General features: G+C 46.9%; 1 protein-coding gene across 1 annotated transcript; it reads left to right on the top strand.

Moving 5' to 3' along the window:
• The first annotated feature begins 2415 nt into the window (after positions 1-2415).
• MRPL50 (mitochondrial ribosomal protein L50) lies at positions 2416-10902 on the top strand. The gene is made up of 3 exons (XM_038769571.1): positions 2416-2434; positions 6663-6927; positions 10081-10902. Exons 1-3 carry the CDS (start codon positions 2416-2418, stop codon positions 10466-10468), a joined length of 672 nt encoding a protein of 223 aa, XP_038625499.1. The 3' UTR covers positions 10469-10902.
• Positions 10903-13470: the final 2568 nt, after the last annotated feature.

The raw sequence follows: 13470 nt of genomic DNA on the forward strand, positions 1-13470 counted from the left end.
GTGAGGGGCGAATAAGAGAGCGGAGTCGAGGATGACACCAAGGTTGCGGGCTTGTGAGACGGGAAGGATGGTAGTGCCGTCAACAGAGATGGGAAAGTCAGGGAGAGGGCAGGGTTTGGGAGGGAAGACAAGGAGTTCAGTCTTGGACATGTTGAGCTTTAGGTGATGGGCAGACATCCAGATGGAGATGTCCTGAAGACAGGAGGAGATGCGAGCCTGGAGGGAGGGGGAGAGAGCAGGGGCAGAGATGTAGATCTGGGTGTCATCAGCGTAGAGGTGATAGCTGAAGCCGTGGGAGCGAATGAGGTCACCAAGGGAGTGCGTGTAGATTGAGAACAGAAGGGGACCAAGCACTGAACCTTGGGGAACCCCCACAGTAAGGGGATGGGAGGGGGAGGAGGAGCCTGCAAAAGAGACTGAGAATGAACGACCGGAGAGATAAGAGGAGAACCAGGAGAGGATGGAGTCTGGGAAGCCAAGGTCAGATAGCATGTTGAGGAGAAGGGGGTGGTCCACAGTGTTGAAGGCAGCTGAGAGGTCGAGGAGGATTAGGACAGAGTATGAGCCATTGGATTTGGCAAGCAGGAGGTCATTGGTGACCTTTGAGAGGGTAGTTTCCGTGGAATGCAGGGGACGGAAGCCAGACTGGAGGGGGTCGAGGAGAGAGTTGGTGTTGAGGAATTCGAGGCAGCACGTGTAGACAACTCGTTCAAGGAGTTTGGAAAGGAATGGTAGGAGGGATATGGGGTGATAACTAGAAGGTGAGGTGGGGTCAAGAGAGGGTTTTTTAGCATGGGAGAGACATGGGCATGTTTGAAGGCAGAGGGGAAGGAACCAGTGGAGAGTGAGCGGTTGAAGGTGGAAGTTAAGGAGGGGAGAAGGGATGGAGCGAGAGATTTCATGAGATGAGAGGGAATGGGGTCTGAAGCACAGGTGGCCGGAGTAGCACTTGAGAGGAGGGAGGAGAGCTCCTCTGAGGATACTGCTGGGAAGGATGGGAGAGTAGCAGAGAGTGTTGAGAGCCAGGGGGTTGGAGAAGGGGGTGAAGTGACATTGGGGAGATCGGACCTGATGGATTTAATTTTGTTAATGAAGTAGGAGGCCAGATCATTGGGGGTGAGGGAAGGAGGTGGGGGAGGAACCGGGGGCCTGAGAAGGGAGTTGAATGTACGGAAGAGCTGGCGGGGGTGATGGGCATGGGTGTCAATAAGGGAGGAGAAATAGTTTTGTCTGGCAGAGGAGAGGGCTGAGTTAAGGCAGGAAAGGATGAACTTGAAGTGAACGAGGTTGGCATGGTGTTACCATTCTCCTCTTCTTCCTATCTGTAACATATTTTGCATCTGTCTCACCTACTATTCCGTAAACTTCCTTGAGAGAAGGGATCATGTCTTCTATCTCTACTTCTCCAAAGTACTTAGACAGTGCTCTTCACACAGTAAGTGCTTAATAAATACTCTGGATTGATTCTCCTGAAGCTCAGATCCAGGTAATTACCTGGGCCTGCCTGCCTCATCCTTGTTTCTTCAATTTAGGAATTCCCAGCATGAATAAGATGAGGAGTGATTGTGATTGGGTCTGCCTGGCTTTCTTCAAGGATTAATTGCTGCTCTGACTCAGGCACAAAAACTTTCCCTTGACTCATTCTCCAGAACAAGGAGATGATACTCTTCTGCCACTCTAAATCAAAAGCCAATTTCTAATAGATAGTGATCAGAATAGAAACTGATGTCCTCTCCCTGAATTTATGTCCCTATTTAGGAGCTAAAGCAGTTCCTCTTCCTCTTACCTGGAGTTTCTGAGGCACTGGAGCTGAGGGACAGCAAGATGGAGGCTTGGTTGGGATGGGTGAGGAAGGATTATAATCAAAGGCACTCCAAGAGGAAATGTGTTCAGAATATCTTGGCCGGGAGGCAGAAACGAGATTAAATGATCTCTCGAAGGGCCTTCCGGCTCTATGATAAAGTTTTAAAATAATAGATTCTCAGGAATCCTGACCTCCTGGTTCCTTATCCAGGTTCAGTACTGTGTAGAAGCAGTGTAAGGGGAATACCGCGGAGGACTTTTAGTGGCACTTAACCAGTCTGGTGCGCAAGGCCTGAACGAACACACCACGTATATCCCGGTGCCAACCCAAGAACTGTGGGCCCCTTGTTTCATATTCCTGGGAGGAGGAAGGCTCCCGATAAAGAAGAACAGCATCCCCTGCACCAGGGCACAGAACAGCCCAACTCCAGAAATGTAGTCCTTATCTCATAGAGCAAGGGCAGACCCAAAGTCTGGACTATGGGAAAATGCTGAACTTGGTCTGGCAGATACTTCCCAAGGCGATAGCGCGCCCGTAGTCCCCTTCCTGTCGTGCTTGAAACCAGCAGTTTATAAAATATGCTGCTTCCCCCATGCTATGGAGACGCCGCCATGAGTGATACTGCCGTTGGTCTGTTGTGCTCCTTGCAGTGACCCAATGCAGCTGTTGTCTTGAGCTGATTGGGGTGTGAGCATGCTTCTGCATTAACGTCCCTTAAACCTAATGGTGTTTGAGTGCCTCATATCATCAGTCTCCCTACGAACCTATCCTTGCACTTACTGGCAGAAAAGCTCTTCCCCAAAAGGCAGACAGAAAAACAGACAGGCCCTAGGGGACAAACTCACTGACGCAGAGCAGACAGTATGACAGGGTGAGATGCTCACACAGTGGTTTTTTCAGTTCCACTCGCACACATGGACAGGATCTCACAGACGGTTGCGTCATGTTCAATCAATCAATCGTATTTATTGAGCACTTACTATGTGCAGAGCACTGTACTAAGCGCTTGGGAAGTACAAATTGGCATCACATAGAGACAGTCCCTACCCGATAGTGGGCTCACAGTCTAAAAGGGGGAGACAGAGAACAGAACCAAACATACCAACAAAATAAAATAAGTAGGATAGAAATGTACAAGTAAAATAAATAAATAAATAAATAACCAGAGTAATAAATATGTACAACCATATATACATATATACAGGTGCTGTGGGGAAGGGAAGGAGGTAAGACGGGGATGGAGAGGGGGACGAGGGGGAGAGGAAAGAAGGGGTTCAGTCTGGGAAGGCCTCCTGGAGGAGGTGAGCTCTCAGCAGGGCCTTGAAGGGAGGAAGAGAGCTAGCTTGGCGGATGGGCAGAGGGAGGGCATTCCAGGCCCGGGGGATGACATGGGCCGGGGGTCGATGTCGGGACAGGCGAGAGCGAGGTACAGTGAGGAGATTAGTGGTGGAGGAGCGGAGGGTGCGGGGCTGGGCAGTAGAAGGAGAGAAGGGAGGTGAGGTAGGAGGGGGCGAGGTGATGGACAGCCTTGAAGCCCAGGGTGAGGAGTTTCTGCCTGATGCGCAGATTGATCGGTAGCCATTGGAGGTTTTTGAGGAGGGGAGTGATATGTCCAGAGCGTTTCCGGACAAAGATAATCCGGGCAGCAGCATGAAGTATGGATTGAAGTGGAGAGAGACACGAGGATGGGAGATCAGAGAGAAGGCTAGTGCAGTAGTCCAGACGGGATAGGATGAGAGCTTGAATTAGCAGGGTAGCGGTTTGGATGGAGAGGAAAGGGCGGATCTTGGCAATGTTGCGGAGCTGAGACCGGCAGGTTTTGGTGACGGCTTGGATGTGAGGGGTGAATGAGAGAGTGGAGTCGAGGATGACACCAAGGTTGCGGGCTTGTGAGACGGGAAGGATGGTAGTGCCGTCAACAGAGATGGGAAAGTCAGGGAGAGGACAAGGTTTGGGAGGGAAGACAAGGAGCTCAGTCTTCGACATGTTGAGCTTTAGGTGGCGGGCGGACATCCAGATGGAGATGTCCTGAAGGCAGGAGGAGATGCGAGCCTGGAGGGAGGGGGAGAGAGCAGGGGCAGAGATGTAGATCTGGGTGTCATCAGCGTAGAGGTGATAGTTGAAGCCGTGGGAGCGAATGAGGTCACCAAGGGAGTGAGTGTAGATTGAGAACAGAAGGGGACCAAGCACTGAACCTTGGGGAACTCCCACAGTAAGAGGATGGGAGGGGGAGGAGGAGCCTGCAAAAGAGACTGAGAAAGAACGACCGGAGAGATAAGAGGAGAACCAGGAGAGGACGGAGTCTGTGAAGCCAAGGTCAGATAACGTGTTGAGGAGAAGGGGGGTGGTCCACAGTGTCAAAGGCAGCTGAGAGGTCGAGGAGGATTAGGACAGAGTATGAGCCGTTGGATTTGGCAAGCAGGAGGTCATTGGTGACCTTTGAGAGCGCAGTTTCCGTGGAATGAAGGGGACGGAAGCCAGACTTGAGGGGGTCGAGGAGAGAGTTGTTGTTGAGGAATTCTAGGCAGCGCATGTAGACAACTCGTTCAAGGAGTTTGGAAAGGAATGGTAGGAGGGAGATCAGAAACAACGCACATACGGTGAACTGAAACGGGACATCCAACCGCACAGAGAGCAAAACAACCCTTTTACAATCACAGAGAAACATCGTCTCAAATAATGGCGGTGAAATGGATGGTTGGGAGAAAACTGCAGAAGACAGACCAGCCTGGTGTGTGACAATCAGGAAAGGAGTTCCTTTTCATCAGCGGAAACTTAGGGAAAATCAGGATTATTATTGTTGTGGTATTTGTTAAGCATTTACTATGTGTCAAACACTGTTCTAAGAGCTGGGGGATACAAGGTCATCAGGTTGTCCCACGTGGGGCTCACAGTCTTGATCCCCATTTTACAGATAAGGTAACTGAGGAACAGAGAAGTTAAGTGGCTTGCCCAAGGTCACACAGCAGACAAGTGCAGAGCTGGGATTATAACCAGTGCCCAAGCCTGTGCTCTTTCAGCTACGCCACCCTGCAAACAGTGACAGAAAGGACTATTTACCCATGCCCAGAATAAATTTTTTATTGACCTAGCTCTTTTTAACCACACCTGTACCCATGGATAGAACATTATATGTAATTGCATCATTTTAAAATCAATAAATTCATATCATTTGTTGAGTTATCACAATATCATTGTCAAACTGGAAACTGATAGCAAAAAGAAGGAATCTGGTTCACAAACAAAATGGCATGGGCCAGGCCCTTGATGATGAATGCCATTTTGCCTCCAGTAAATAATAATTAACAATAATTGTGGTGTTTGTTAAGCGCTTACTGTGTGCCAAGCACTGTAATATGTGAAGGGGTAGATATGAGAGAATCGGTTGATAAGGGATTACCAAAATTGTAGTGCCTCTTCTGCAATCTGTTTAACTAGGTGCAAGGAGATGGACAAGATCTTTCCTGGATTCCCTCCCTCTGGGACTCTTTTTTTTTTTTTTAAATGGTATTTTTTAAGCCCTTACTACGTGCCAGACACTGTACTAAGCACTGCAGTAGATAGAAGCTAATTAGGGTGGACACAGTCCATGTCTCACATGGGGCTCACAATCTTAATGTCTATTTTACAGATGCGGTAACAGGCACAGAAAAATAAAGTGACCCGCCTAAGGTCACACAGCAGAAAAGTGGCAGAGCTGGGATTAGCAGCTAGGCCACACTACTTATCAAGAACTCTTGAATAGTTCAGTTTTGGGATGAAGAGAGAAGACCACAGGTTTGGAATGCCTGATAACATAACCAGGCACATCAGGATGCAAAAAGGGATCACGTTGGGATGGCGACCAAAATGAGTTTGCATTCAAAGTAGGACCCAAACAAGTAGGACCGCAACAGGAAGCAGCATGGCCTTGTGAAAAGAGCAGGGGCCTGGGAGTCAGAGGACCCGGGTTCTAATGCCAGCTCTGCCACTGGTCTGCTGTGTGACCTTGGGCAAGTCATTTAACTTCTCTGAGCCTCAGTCACGTCATCTGTAAAATCTAGACTGTGAACCTGTTGTTGGGTAGGGACTGTCGCTCTCTCTCTCTCTCTACCATCTCTGTATATATGTCTGTATGTACTTATTACTCTTATTGGTACATACTTATTATATTTTATTTTGTTAATGTTTTGTTCTCTGTCTCCCCCTTCTAGACTGTGAGCCCACTGTTGGGTAGGGACCTCTCTATATGTTGCCAACTTGTACTTCCCAAGCGCTTAGTACAGTGCTCTGCACACTGTAAGCACTCCATAAATACGATTGAATGAATGAATGAATATATGTTGCCAACTTGTACTTCCCAAGCGCTTTGTACAGAGCTCTGCACACAGTAAGCGCTCAATAAATACGATGAATAAAATGGGGATTAAGACTGTGAGCCCCACGTGGGACAACCTGATCACCTTGTATCCCCCCCGCAGGGCTTAGAACAGTGTTTCGCACATAGAAAGCACTTAACAAATGCCACCATCATTATTATAATAGTGGCATTCATTAAGTGCTTACTATTGACTAGGCAGTGTAATAAGCGCTGGGGGGGGGGGGGGTAGATGCAAACCAATCGGGTTGGACACAGTCCCTGACCCCCAGCGGACTCAGTCTTAATCCCCATTATACAGATGAGGGAACCGAGGCACAGAGCAGGGAAGCGATTTACCCAAGGTCACACAGCAAGCATGTGGCCGATCAGGGATTAGAACCCAGACCCGTGTTCTTCCCACTAGGCCATGCTGTTGACGCATAGTAGTTGCTTAACAAACACAGTAAAGAAGAAAGGGAGAGAGAGAAAGAAAGAAATCTCCGTTCCCAGTCCCCGAAGGCTTTCCGAAATGGAGTGGGTCCTGCCGTCGCAGGGACTACAATACCCGAGATGCTCCGCGGCCAAGAGCAGCAACTTCCGGCAACGCCACACGCTGGTCCCTCTTCAGGCTGAATTTAAAGGAGCCGTCGGAGTCACTTCCGGTTGTAGGCGGGGTCAACTCCGTCCCCTTCGCCCTTCAAGATGGCGGCCGGCGGCTTGCTGGGCGGCCCTTGGAGGCGGTGGGCGCTGACGGCCCTCGGCCAACCCCGGAGGGCTTTGTGGGGTCTGTCTAGGTAACCTGGGACCGTCGCGGGGTGCGCAGTTCTGTGACTTTGGGCAAGTCACTTCACTGGGCCTCAGTTACCTCATCTGTAAAATGGGGATGAAGCCCGTGAGCCCCACGTGGGACAACCGATGACCTTGTATCTAACCAACCACAGCGTTCAGAACGGTGCTTGGCACATAGCAAGCGCCTAGCAAATACCCTCATCATTATTATTATGAGAAGCCGCACGGCGTGGTGAGCCTGGGACTCAGAAGGTCGTGGGTTCTAATCCCGGCTCCTCCACTTGTCAACTGTGACTTTGGGCAAGTCACTTCACTTATCTGGGCCTCAGTTACCTCATCTGCAAAATGGGGGTGAAGACTGTGAGCTCCCCGTGGGACAACCCGATCACCTTGTATCTCCCCCAGCGCGTAGAACGGTGCTTATGTACAAGTTGTGGCCAGCTTGTACTTCCCAAGCGCCTAGTACAGTGCTCTGCACACAGTAAACGCTCAATAAATACGATTGATTGATTGCTTGGCACATAGTAAGCGCTTAACAAGTGCCATCATGATTATTATTATTATTATGGGTTCTAATCCCGCCTCCGGTCTGCCGTGCGACCCTGGGTATGTCACTTGACTTCTCTGCGCCTCAGTTTCCTCATCTTCAAAATGGGGATCGAGACTGAGCCCCACATGGGACAGGGGCTGGATCCAACCCAGCGCTTATGAACATATCTCTAATTTTATTTATTTTTATTAATGTTTTATATTATTGTACTCTCCCGATCGCTTAGTACAGTGCTCTGCACACCGTGAGTGCTCAAGTATGTTTAACTGACTGTTGCTATGCTGTTGTCTATAATAACATTAACTGTGGTAGTGGCTAAGCGTTCTGTGCCAGGCACTTTTCTAAAATCTGGGGTACATACAAGATGATCCAATTGTACACAATCCCCGACCCACGAGCGGCTCACAGCCTGGGTGAGGGGAGAGAGAATAAGTATTAGAGTTCCCATTTTACAGGTGAGGAAGCAAGCATAGAGAAGTTAAATGACTTGACCAAGGTCATACAGCAGACAAGTAGGGGTGCCAGAATTAGGACATAGGTCCCTGATCTTTCCACCGTGGCTCAGTGGAAAGAGCATGGGCTTTGGAGTCCGAGGTCATGGGTTCAAATTCCACCTCCGCCAATTGTCTGCTGTGTGACTTTGAGCAAGTCACACCTTCTCTGTGCCTCAGTTACCTCATCTGCAAAATGGGGAGTAAGACTGTGAACCCCCCATGGGACAACCTGATTATCTTGTAACCTCCCCAGCGCTTAGAACAGTGTATTGCACATAGTAAGTGCTTAATAAATGCCATTATTATTATTATTATGTAGCAATCACTGTTGTAAGCACTGGGGAAGATGCAGGTTCATCAGGTTGGACTTAGTCCCTGTCTCATTTGGGGCTAAGAGTCTGAGTAATCAGTCAATCAATCATTTATTGAGCACTTACTGTGTGCAGAGCACTACATGCTTGGAAGAGTACAGTTTAACAGAGTTGATAGAGTACCCTTCCCACAAGGAGCATATGGCCTAGAGGACTGTAAGAAAGAGAGAACAGGATCTTATACTCTAGTCGGGGAGACAGGTATTAAAATACATTTCAGGTAAGGGAAACAGGGGAACAGTGCTCAAAAAATTGCAGAATCACTGTTTATGAAACTTCCATTGACCAAAAGGGATGGGACATAATCATGATGGATAACAGGGAGAAAGACTAAGAATTGCATATGGCCTATAGGGAGGAGAAACAGAATGAGAAACCCACCATAAAGCAGATTGACCCATGGATTCCACAGATCCCAATCCTGTGAAAAACAGTATACACATTTTTTGATGGTAAAGTGAAGCACAGTACAAACCATTTGGCTAAAATATCAAAGCAATAGTAAGCTTCTGGGGGTTAGGGAAAGTGCCTACTACCTCTGTTTTATCGTACCCTCCCTAACAGTTAGTACAGTGATTGATCAATCAAATATGATTGATTGATTACAGTGCTCTGCACACAGTGAGTGGTCAGTAAATGCCATCGATTGATTGATTGCATGATATTTTTCAACTGGCTAAATTCCCAGGGTGTAACCTTGGTCAAAAAGCATAGGGTTTGTTTTTCACAAGTTATCTCTAGTTTGTCCCTTTACCCAAGGAATGTTCATTTGTTTATCGCCTTTCCCAACTTTGGTATTTTGTAGCCTTCTGACGCAGATTATGACCTTGTACTCTCAGGATGAGTTCTCTGTTTTGGGGTTACTGAGGTTTACTTTTTTCTCTGGCCCTTTTTGGTTTCTCAGACTTTTTGGGGGGGCATTTTAGCCAGAATTATAAAAATTCTCCTTTCCCAGATTTGCGCCAGTGAAGGAGTAGTTAAGTCAACATGTTTTATGGCTTGGCCACCTCTTCAGTCTTTACAGTGTTATTCCTCTTTCTTTCCTGGAGGACTTTTATGGTCTAGGGGTGTCCTCATTCCAATATTTCCATTCCTTCCTCTCAACATTTTCATTTCCCAGCTGCTCTTCCCTTTCTTCTATCTTCTCTCCTTTATGTCTGGATGTCATGTTAATCTCTGCCTTAATGATAATGATGATATAATAATGGTATTTGTTACCCCCTCCTAACTGTGAGCCTGTTGTTGGGTAGGGACTGTCCCTATCTGTTGCCGAATTGTACTTTCCAAGTGCTTAGTACAGTGCTTTGCACACAGTAAATGCTCAATAAATATGATTGAATGAATGAATGAATTTAAGCACTTATTCTATGCCAAGCACTGCACTAAGTGCTGGGGTAAATACAGGATAATCAGGTCCCACACAGGGCTTATAGACTAAGTAGGAGGGAGAACAGGTATTGAATCCCCTTTTTGCAGATGAGGGAATTGAGGTATACCAACTGTTACGTTGTACTTTCCCAAGTGCTTAGTATAGTGCCCTGCCCACAGTAAGCACTCAACAAATGCCATTGATTGACTGATTAGTCATACCAGGGACATAAGTCGGGGGGAGGATGGGGGAGTTGCAGAGATGGAGTAGAGTTCCAAAAAACAATCTCATATTTAAATACTCAGTATTTTGAAGGACAGTGGCCAAGATGTTTATTTTGTTTTGTTCTGATGTACTCTTGTAGAAAAGAAAGAGAGCCACCTGTGATGGAAACAGCAGAAGAGGTAAAGGAAGAGCCCGTCCTGGCATGCCCCCCGCCTCCGAGCCGCAAGTACCTCCCCCCCGAGGATCTCGAGAGTCGTCTTGAGTCTCTTGTTAAGGAAGTTTTTGGGGCATCCCTTCCCGCAGACTGGCGAAAAACGACACTGGAAAAGAGTCAACTGAAGTTTCATCTGCTAGCCCAGCTAGCTGAAGAATTGGGCCACCCGGTCCCCAACTCCAGGCTTCACCAGATGAACAGCGCCCAGGACGTTCTCGCTTTCTATAGCATCCCTGTCCAGGACCAATCGAAGTTTGATGAGCTTTGTTCCAGTGAGCTCCCTGCCAACCTGAAAATCACTTGGGAATACTGAGCTGCCTAGAGGAATTGGCACCTTCCCCAAAAGTTTTTTGGCAAAAGATCCACCCCCAAGTGTGTATTTAAATATGCTGTTTTTTCTAAAATGAGGTGACTTTTCTTTGGACACCAGGTTGTCTTGGTCCCATTGGGTAGTGCTAAATCTGAAGCAATGCCAATTGTATATAATGGATTAGCAAGTACAAAGTGCAGGCTGAGCAAGGTTGTCTTTAGATTTGAGAAGTAATGAAAAAAAGGCAAATAAAATTGTAATCCTTAGAAAATGACAATGTAGTTCATTCATTTCTTCCAGGATTTGGCGAAAGGGATTGAAATTCAATTCCGGATTTGTTTCTCTGGCAGTCAAATGATCAGAATCCTGAAATGTTTGTTTTTTTTTAAAATAAATTCACTATGAAATAAAACAAATCACCAAGAGAATTTAACATGCATTCAGTGTCTGCCTATTCTTTTTTAAAATATTGAGTGTTGGAGATCCCCAAGCATTAAATACAGTGACTACATGACCAGAGGATGCAACCATTTTGATTAGATCACATTGAATGAGCCTGAACAAGGAGAAATGGTAGTGGCAAAGGGGAAGTCCATCTCTAACCATCAGAGTGTGAGCCTCTTGGGGGTCCTTAGGACAGCACTCTCCCCCTCTGGACTAAGCTCATTGTGGGCAGGGAAGTGTCTACCAACTCTGTTATACTCTCCCAAGGGCTTAGTACAGTGCTGTGCACACAGTAAGCACTTAATACAATCGATTGCTTTGCACTCAAATACAAGTGTTTGATTAACCTCACCAACTCTAACTTATTACTCAATGATGACCTTCTAGCCAGCCATCTCATTGCCAAATTCGGTCCTTGCCCTCCCTCCAAATCCTCATGATCTCTCAGCTCTACACCTTGCCCAAATAAAGGGGATTAAAGAAGTGGAAACCTGTCTTCCTTGCAAATCTTAATTCCCTCTTACACACACAGAATTTAGAACTTTGCTCAGGGTGAGCAAAATAATTGGATATCTTAGACCATAGGGCAAAAATGAAAATAAGCAAAAATGCATAAATAAAGGGAATAAATCTATCAATACGGACATGACTGCTAAGGTGGATGGTAGGAAAACATCCAAGAAAGGGATTATTTGGGGAATGCCTTCTGGAGGAGATGGCATTTTAGGAAGACTCTGAAAGTGGGAAAGGATGTGATGTGGATTTGAGGAGGAATGGAGAGAGGAGGGCAAAGTATAATTAGGAAGATAGCTTGAGAGAACTGAAGAGTTTGAGCTGACACCTGGCAGGAGAAGCGAATAGAAAAGTCAGAAGTGAACAACTAGCGGTGAAGAGCCTTGAAACTAACGTCCAGGGAGGTGGAGTGATGTTGTTTGGATGCTGCCTTAGGAAGATGATCCTGGCAGCTGAGTGTAGGTTAGACAGGAGCAAGGGAGAGACTGGAGGCAGGGAATCCAGTAAGAAAAATGTTGCAGGAGTACAGTGGGAGATGAGTTGCCAAGGCCATGGACCAGGCTCATGCTGGTGAAGGCGGAGGGGAAGACTTGGATTTGGAAATTTCAAACTGGGGAAGGCTGAGGCTGACTTAGTAGTAATAATAATAATAATTATGGTATTTGTTAAGTGCTTACTATGTGGCAGGCACTGTACTAAGCACTGGGATGGATACAAGCAAATCAGGTTGGGCACTGTCCCTTGTCCCACATGGGGCTCACAGTTTCAATCCCCATTTTACAGGTGAGAGAAGTGAGGCACAGAGAAGTTAAGTGAGTTGCCCAAGGTCAAACAGTAGACAAGTAGCAGAGCAAGGATTAGAACCCAGGACCTTCTGACTCCCAGGGTCGTGCTCTATCCACTATGCCATGCTACTTCAAGTACTTTCAACTACTTGACACCCCTTGGGAATTGTGAAGCCTCACCCTTCCCTGTATTGTATGGGTTATTTCCTCCCCACTGTCTACAACTTTGTTGAACTTCTTTTGGTTACTTCCTGATTATTTCTCCTGCTCCCCAAGGTCAATTTCAATTCTGAGTTTATCCTCTAAGGTGCAGGCCAATCACTCTTCCCCTTACCGGCATAATGAAAATATTGAGACGATTAAACAAAACTGGTTACAGGCTTAGTCTCCGTGAAATGCCACTTATAATGCCTGCCCGATTGAAACTGAGCTCTCACATACCACTCTCCCAGCACTTTACAACCATTAAAGTTTAGGTCCACCTCAGGTTTTCTTGGGTTTTTAAATGGCATTTCTCAAGCACTTACTACCTTGTATCTACTCCAGTGCTTAGAACAGTGCTTTGCACATAGTAAGTGCTTAACAAATGCCATTATTATTATTATTATTATTATTACTAGAGAAGCAGCATGGTGTAATGGATAGAGCATGGGCCTGGGAGCTAGAAGGTTGTGGGTTCTAACCCTGGCTCCTCCACTTGTCTGCTGTATGACCTTGAGCAAGTCACTTCACTTCGCTGTACCTCAGTTACCTCATTTATAAAATGGGGAATGAGACTGAGCCTTATGTGGGACATGGACTGTGTCCAACCCGATTTGCTTGTATCCACACCTGTTCTTAGTGCAGTGCCTGGCACACAGTAAGCACTTAACAATTACCACAGTTGTTATTATTACTAAGTTCTGGGGTAGATACAACATAATGAGGTTGGACACAGCCCTACGTGGGGCTCACAATCCCCATTTTGCAGATGAGGTAACTGATGCACAGAGAAGTTAAGCGAATTGTCCAAGGTCACACAGCAGACAGGAAGCAGCATGACTTAGTGGAAAGAGCCCGGGCTTGGGAGTCAGAGATCGTGGGTTCTAATCCCGGATCCGCCACTTGTCAGCTATATGACTTTGGGCAAGTTACTTAACTTCTCTGTGCCTCAGTTCCCTCATTTTAAAAATGGGAATTAAGACTGTGAGCCCCACGTGGGACAACCTGATTACCTTATATCTACCCCAGCGCTTAGAATAGTGCTTGGCACATAGTAAGTGC

Source organism: Tachyglossus aculeatus, chromosome X4, assembly GCF_015852505.1.
Source record: "Tachyglossus aculeatus isolate mTacAcu1 chromosome X4, mTacAcu1.pri, whole genome shotgun sequence".
NCBI classification, from domain to species: Eukaryota; Metazoa; Chordata; class Mammalia; order Monotremata; family Tachyglossidae; genus Tachyglossus; species Tachyglossus aculeatus.

Bases quoted from the DNA above. Each gene is read 5' to 3' on its own strand.
- MRPL50 (XM_038769571.1), top strand. The intron at 6,928-10,080 runs GTCTGTCTAGGT...GTACTCTTGTAG, and splicing joins ACCCCGGAGGGCTTTGTGGG to AAAAGAAAGAGAGCCACCTG.